At 35.3% G+C, this 8,460-nt stretch overlaps 1 protein-coding gene across 1 annotated transcript; it reads left to right on the top strand.

Moving 5' to 3' along the window:
* The first annotated feature begins 6,580 nt into the window (after positions 1-6,580).
* Positions 6,581-7,790, top strand: LOC116141543 (ketol-acid reductoisomerase, chloroplastic-like). Its single transcript, XM_031427043.1, has 4 exons — positions 6,581-6,948; positions 7,054-7,146; positions 7,430-7,495; positions 7,629-7,790. Exons 1-4 carry the CDS (start codon positions 6,661-6,663, stop codon positions 7,788-7,790), a joined length of 609 nt encoding a protein of 202 aa, XP_031282903.1. The 5' UTR covers positions 6,581-6,660.
* Positions 7,791-8,460: the final 670 nt, after the last annotated feature.

Below are 8,460 nucleotides of genomic sequence, written 5' to 3'. Positions count from 1 at the left end.
AGACAACGGAAGGATTTGATTACACAACGCGTATGATTATAAAAGGGTTCGTTGGAGTATATCTTCATTGTGACTTAGGGGTTATCGAGCATTGCTAGATGTCTACCATAATCGGTGGGAGTTTCGGTCATAAAAAGTTATGACGAAACATATCGGAACAGACTATGATATTGGGCCTATGGCTATGCCATAGTGAACCTAAGAGGTCACACATAAAAACTAAGGAGAATGGAGAAATAGTCAAAGAGAGTTGATTATCTAAGGTTGGCTAGCACCTACCAAGGGTAATAAAGTTATTAATATTATTATCATTGAATTAGATTCAATAGAGGGTTATATTAGTTGTTATGAATAATTTAAGAGTTAAATTACTAATTGGAATTAAATGGAATTCCAATTCATAATCAATCATTTTCTTTGTATTAAATTGAATTTAACAATGGGTTGTAATTGTAAACATATAAACAATTTAAGAGTTAAATTGTTATGTAAACAATTCAAAAGTTAAATTGTTAATTATGATTAAATGTTAATCCAATGTTATTATATAAAGAAGTTTAATAACTTCATAATAATTATTGAATTATTTACAACTCCAAAAAAATTATGGAATTGTTTAAGGAAGTCCAAAACAATTATTGAATTGTTTACAAGACTACATATATAAAGAAAATGATATATCAATTTTAAGAGAGAGATCAAAAAATTCTAAGAACCCTAAATGTCTCTCTTGGCCTAATTCTTCTTTTACCTTAGTGTGGATACTCTTTTATTTAATTTCTCTTGAAATTAAAAGTCTCCAAGGTTGCTAAGGACTTAAGATAACAAGCCATACCTTACTTGTTTTCAATTTGATTGAAAATTATTGCAAAATTCTAATATACATGCATCATTCTCCATACATTCCAACTTTTAGTTTGCCTAATACACAGTTCTTACCAAAACTCTAGAGTTGAGACTGTGTCTTTACCAATCTGCCCTTGATTGTTTCGAACATTCATCCCTCTTTGGCTCATATGACCCACCCAACCTTAGGTGTCATTTCTTAGTCACAGACAGATTAGAAGAAATAAGAGCAAAATTATTGCATTCAGAATAGAAACATCCACAAAGTATGTAAAGACCATTTTTCTTCTCTCTTTTTAAGACTAGGTTCTCATTTGTATATACGTTTAGTCATCCATTATCAGCCCTATAGCAGCATCCTGCTTCATCTATGGTCTTTTAGGATATGTGGTTCTTTTTAAGTTCTGGAATATACCTTACTTTAGTCAATTTAATCAGCTTACCCCCACTTAGCCTTAAAGTTATACTACTTATTCCCTTAACCCTACAGGCATAGTTATTTCCTATGAAAACAGTCTCATGCTCAGAGGTTTTAAACTCTTGAAACCAACTCCTATGAGGGCTCATGTGAAAAGTGCAACCAGAGTCTAACACCCACTCCTTTGCAGTGTCAGATCTAACATTGTAAGGATTTCATGTTCATCTATCAAGCTTTTAGTTGAGGCTAAATTGCTTTCTGTGTTTCATAGTTTTTGTTTCTTAATCCATTCAAAGCAATTTTTCTTCAAGTGGCTAGTTTTATTACAGTAGAAACACTTTCTTGTTTCTACTTTTGACTTATTATTTCCTTTCCATTTTTTCTTATTCTTAGCTCCATGATTAAACTAATTTCCTTTACCAAGTTGATTGGACTTGACTCTACCTTTTACAAATAGGTTATTGCCATTTCTTTTATGGACCTTAAGCTCTAACTCCTTAGCCTTAAGTTCGGCTATGATCATATCTAAACTAGGTACAGTACTAGAGTACTGTAGTGCATTCTTGACTACTTGATAGTTATCAGTCAGTGAATTTAATAAGATCATGGCAAGACTAGTTTCTCCTAACTCTTAAAGATCAGAGTCATCTTTAAGAATTCATCTAAATTATCCTTAATAGATTAGAATTGTCCATTTTATAAGAGAATAATGCACCTTTCAAGAAAGCAAGATCGGTGAAGATTGTAATGCATACAGAGATTCAAGATTACCCCACAGTTAAAGAGGAGTTTCGAGTCCATCTACCTTTCATAGTACACTGTCTGACAAGTTGATCACGATCAAGTTGTAAGCTTCCTCATTGATCTCCTCATTCTTCTTTAATTTCTCCTCTAACCAGTTCTTGGCGTCCTTCTCCAATGTGATAGCTACTTTGTTATGAGATAGAAGAGCTTTCATCTTCTTCTTCCAACTTCCGAAATCGATCTTCCTATCAAATTGGGTGATCTCCAACCGAGTGGTGGTTGTAGTTGTCATGGTGTGGTGTTTGATTTTAGGGATTACCCGACTTCAAACCCTAAGATTTTATCTGAGATTTTCACAATCCTAGAAACCTTAGATTTTTCCCGAAATGTTGTCAAGATTGACAAATTTCTCTCAAATTCCAGATCTCCAACCTTCTACGATGACCTAGGACTATCAAGATTGAGAAACCCCTAAAATCGACAAAAAACCCTATATCTCTAAATCTGATCAAATTTTAGAAACACAAGATTCTAATCTAGACACCGAGAGCTCTGGTACCAATGTTATGAATTAATCCACAAACTCCAAACCTAAGACACACAATCAATCACACAAGAACAAGAAAAGAACATGGCGATTTACAGTGGTTCACTTATCCAATGTCTGGATAAGCTACATCCATGTTGAGCTACAGAAATAGAGGAGCTCACTACATTAATATTACTCAAGAATCACAGTTACAAACCCACAAAAGAACATCCTACAGAAAATACTTTTGAATCAAGATCAACCCGTAATTGACCCCTAGAGAATCTCACCCTGGAAACTCCAATCAAAGAGATCTAACCCTCTTACAGAATGATTATAGCCTAATCACTCAATCTACCCAGTTACAACAAGTTTAGATCAAGAAATTTCCTAAACCGTAGCTAAGAACTTTTGCTCGATGAAGAAGATGGCTTGCTTGATTGAATCTGTTGAATATGTGAGTTTATATACCGTTGACCAAGAGACATATTGTAGCCGTTGGATTAGGGAATCATTGATGACCATGATTCACTCAACCATGCTTCAAAATGACACCATCCAACTTAAACCCAAAGTGACATCGTTTTCAAGCTTCCATTTCAACAACAACTCTAGTAAAATAAATAATAATCACCATAAAAACTTCTTATTAAAGATTACACAAATGTTTTTAAATCCAAAGCAATATAAAATAAATATAACAACAATTCTAGATTTAAGAATAGCTTGGTGGTGCATTTAAAATTGTACATAATCCGCCATTAAAAATAAATCCATTTACTATTCATAGTTTAAATCAATTAGCTTAGGGTTTTTTGTTTTTTCTAGTTACATAGTTAGTTTGTGTTTAAAATGATTAATGATAACATTTTTCTTTGAATTTTTGGGTTCAAATTTTTGGATCACCTATTATAATAACATTACGACTTATCTAGTCTTTTGAACTTATAAAGTGTTCAATAGATCTATAAGATGCGCAAATTGGCCGTCAACGACTACAAGAACAAGAAAATAACACCCTCAATTAACGAGTAAAGACAAATTGAAGGTCTCGTCTAGTCCACTCAAATTTGGTGGGCACTGTTTTTCTACCCTCAACACCACACGTGAAGATATTATTTTATTAACAATAAAAAATATACTTCAATTCAGAGATATTCTCCCTGTACACGTGGTGTGTGTGACGTAGTAGTAGTACTAGCATTGGTGCCGATGCCCAATCCTAAATTAATCGTTCTCGTCTGAGGCTAGTTTTGTAATTTACCAAATGGTTTTTATTAAATTTGTAGAACTGATGATTTCTCATAAAGATGATATAATATTTTATTTAATAAGAGTAATGTTATATTTACATTACTCTTTACATCATTTTTATTACATCATGATGTGGCATATGCTACATCCACATAAATTTTTAATTATTTTGAATTTTTAATATTATAATAAAATTATTTTTACTAAAATAGTCATAGTGTAATGAAAATGGTATAAATGATGATGTAAATGTAGTATTATCCTTTCAATAAAATAAAACTATACAGTAGTTTAATAACTTTTTTATAATTGTACTTGTATTATATTATCCAATAAAGAACCAATATTACTTAAATTATATAAACATATTTAATGCTGTTGATGTATGTGGTCCGCATCAACCAATTTTGTAGTAATAATGACTTCATTTGATACAGGAGACATTTATACAAATTTTTCATATAAATAAATATAATATTATTTTAATTGATACATGATTCACTTATTTCACTGTCTATAAAGTCAATTTATAATATAGAAAATTTTGTACAAAGAGCTTCTGGGTAACCTTACTCTATTACTATTTTCTGTAATGCATCCAGCGTTTGGTTAATTTTTTTTCATATGTGATACTAATAACAATTACTAGGCTAGGGCACCCAGGACAGGAGTTGGTTAAATTTTTGTTAGGGGTTTTATAGCGTACAAAACCCTTGTTTTAATACAATCATACACCGCTTAATCCGACCCACCACAATCCAATCCGGCTGATCACTGGTTGTCAGTCACTGGCTCTAAGCAGTATCAAGAGGCCGGGGTGACTTGAACCCCAGGCGCACAATAGCAAATTGTAAACAATCACTCTCCTGACTCCTATAAAATCTCTCAAATGATTTCCTTCATTTCCTTTCCAGCTGTCTCTTATCTCTTAACTAGGCACGAATGGCGGCGGCNGCTTGATACTTTCTCTTAAACCTTCAATACAAACTCAATAAGGATCCTACTCTTTCAACAATAAAATTCACATCTAGAGTAAGGATTCTCACCTTTAAGTGCTTAGGATCAACTTGTATCAATTTCTAGTCAAAAGCTCTTCAAAGATCCTTGGAAAATTGAATGAAAATTTGAGAGAATTGAAGGATGAAAGAGGCAGTGGAGAAGAATGAATGGAAGGGTTTCTAAAGCTAAACCCTTAATAACTCACATTTTCTCCACTCTTTCCCAATATACCCTTGCTCCTTCTTTGAAATTCCACCTATGACCTTTCATTCTTTGCAAAAACATCCCCATTCAAACCATTCTCCATGCAATTTCCTTGCATTTCACTCCCTACTTTTCCTGCTAATTAGAGGTAGAATGGTCATTGAGTCTCAAAAGGAAGAATTCTCTAAATCTCAAGGGAAAATTTCAGCCGAGTCTTCGCTGCAGCAAAGCTATTTCTTCGCCCCGGCGAAAACTCACAGCAGCTACACGAGGGTTGTAGCACTTCATCGCCGCGGCGAAGCTTCTTCTTCGCCCCGGTGAAGACTATAACATCAAGATTTCGCCAAGTCTTACAAATTTTTAGGGCAACCACTCAACCAAACCAATACACCCTTTCAACCAAGGGTCAACCAAACAATATTAACAACATACAGACTCAAATGAGGATAAATCAATAAACATTCAAGCTGTTCATCAAATTTTCACTACGTACCTTAAGTGGGGCTTTACAATAACACCCTTAATTAACGAGTAAAGACAAACTGAAGGTCTCGTCTAGTCCACTCAAATTTGGTGGGCACTGTTTTTTTACCCTCAACACCACACGTGAAGATATTATTTTATTAGCAATAAAAAATGTACTTCAATTAAGAGATATTTTCCCTGTACGTGTGGTGTGTGTGACGTAGTAGTAGTACTAGCATTGGTGCCGATGCCCAATCCTAAATTAATCGTCCTCGTCTGAGGCTAGTTTTGTAATTTATCAAATGGTTTTTATTAAATTTGTAGAACTGATGATTTCTCAAAAATATGAGATAATATTTTATTCAATAAAATAAAACTACACAGTTATGACTTAATAACTTTTTTATAATTGTACTTGTATGATATTATCCAATAAAGAACAATATATTACTCTTAAATTATATAAAGGGAATATTAGTTTTACAAAGATACATATAAAAAGGAATATACAAAGATAAATCCTACATTTGAAAGAAGAAAAAAAAAAGAGAGAAAGACAATAATGAAGATTAAGAGTAGGATTTACTTTTACATACATTTTTGTAAGGCTAATATTTCTCATTATATAAACATATTTAATGATGTTGATGTATGTGGTTCTTATCAACCAATGTTTTAGTAATAATGACTTCATTTGATACAGGAGACATTTATACAAATTTTTCATATAAATAAATATAATATTATTTTAATTGATACATGATTCACTTATTTCACTGTCTATAAAGTCAATATATAATATAGAAAATTTTGTACAGAGAGCTTCTGGCTAACCTTACTCTATTACTATTTTCTGTAATGCATCCAGTGTTTGGTTAATTTTTTTTAATATGTGATACTGAGAACAATTACTAGGCTAGGGTACCCAGTACAGGAGTTGGTTAAATTTTTGTTAGGAGTTTTACAGCGTACAAAACCCTTGTTTTAATACAATCATACACCGCTTGATCCGACCCACCACAATCCAATCCGGCTGGTCACTGGTTATCAGTCACTGGCTCTAAGCAGTATCAAGAGGCCGCGGTGACTTGAACCTCAGGCGCACAATAGCAAATTGTAAACAATCACTCTCCTATAAAATCTCTCAAATGATTACCGTCATGTCCTTTCCAGCTGTCTCTTATCTCTTAACTAGTCACGAATGGCGGCGGCTGCAGCGACATCCTTCACTCCCTCTCTCTCAACACCTGCAACATCTTCTTCTGAAACCCTAAAGCCAGCCTTCACAACTCTCAACCTAGGGTTTCTCTCGTCGACCTCAAAGTCATTGAGAGCTATGAAAGCTACCACCGGTGGAAATGGTGTCGGTGTGGGGTCAGCTCTCGGTGTGCGCATGGTGTCGATGCCGACGATTAAGACTCCTACCTCTCTCGATTTCGAGACCTCTGTCTTCAAGAAGGAGAAGATCTCTCTCGCTGGCCACGACGAGGTATAATTACACTTCAGTTTGTTTTTATTAGTTTTTGTTTGTTTGTGATTGTGTTGTGAGATTTGATAACTAAATATTAATATATGGAATTTGTTAATTTTGTAGTACATTGTGAGAGGAGGAAGGGATTTATTCAAGTTGCTGCCTGATGCATTCAAGGGGATTAAGCAGATTGGCGTTATCGGTTGGGGTTCTCAGGTATTTTGAACATTTTCTTAATCAGCATTTTACTTTGAAGATACGCATCTTTGGGGCGTTACATTTAATTGTTATGGTGACTGTGGAATTTTTTCCAGTACTATTATCTAACCTATACTTATTGAAAATATTGATTCATAGGATGGCTAATGGATCTGTTAATTTTTTTTGCATGTGTTATAAAATTATACAGCCGAATCATTTATATTGTATTTCGCTTGAGTTCTCGTGGCTATCTTATTCTGCATGTTAAAGCTACCTTGCTCTCTTTTTTTCTGTTCAGGGACCTGCTCAAGCTCAGAATTTGAGGGATTCCCTTGCAGAAGCAAAATCTGATATTGTTGTCAAGGTAATCTCTAATTGCATCTTATTTTGATCGATTTTTCATTAGTTTTTTAGCTGATTATCTCCTTGTGCTCTTTGAGTTAATTCTTTTGTCTGAGTCTGTATTTCCTTTCCTTTGTTTGTTTTATACATCATAGATTGGGCTTAGGAAGGGCTCTCGTTCTTTTGCTGAAGCTCGTGCTGCTGGCTTTACTGAAGAGAATGGAACTTTGGGTGATATATGGGAAACTGTATCTGGCAGTGATCTCGTGTTGCTATTGATTTCTGATGCTGCACAGGTTGGTTTAGCATACTCTTGATTTGTGTTAAAATATTAGCTGAATCAATCATGAAACGAAAACAAATATAATCCGAAGCACAATACTACCAAATGTCCTATAATCGGGCTCATCCAACTAGTCGAGAGCTGATGAGGAGAGTCGTGGAGTCAATCCCGATCTCGCCTATGCCGTAACAGGCAACCGGGAGCTTAGCCGCTCATGGTGGTGATGACGGAGGCTGAAACAGTGGAAACGGAGCTGATCATGGCGAAGAGGAGGTAACCGACAGCGATATGATGTGAAGAAGGGGCGAAAACGACCAACGGACAGCCCGGAATACGAACAGCCGCGGTTCGCTGGAAAACGTTAATTTTTCGATGGGTCTCCGAAAAACGGTGGCGAAAATGGGATCCGAAGATACCGATGGAAAGCTCTGGTGATGGGGAGTTCAGATCAGGTCCTGGGGAGGTGAGAAGTCGCTGGAAATGAGCAGGATCTGGCTTGGAAGATGAAGAGTCGCGACGGCTAAATCGCAGATTCCGACGATTTTCGCGGCGACTGAAGCTAGGGAAGTGTAGATCCGGCTGTAAGGAAGGGAGATCGACCCTTGGGGAGCTGGAACATCACCGAAAAATGGCCAAAACTGGCCGGGAAGACGAAGAGTCGCGGTGGTGGAAGATGAAACGTCGCGGCTACTTCCGTGATTCGC

Source organism: Pistacia vera, unplaced genomic scaffold (assembly GCF_008641045.1).
Source record: "Pistacia vera cultivar Batoury unplaced genomic scaffold, PisVer_v2 Contig40, whole genome shotgun sequence".
Taxonomy (NCBI): Eukaryota; Viridiplantae; Streptophyta; class Magnoliopsida; order Sapindales; family Anacardiaceae; genus Pistacia; species Pistacia vera.
This window is presented reverse-complemented; position numbering and strand designations above follow the sequence as displayed.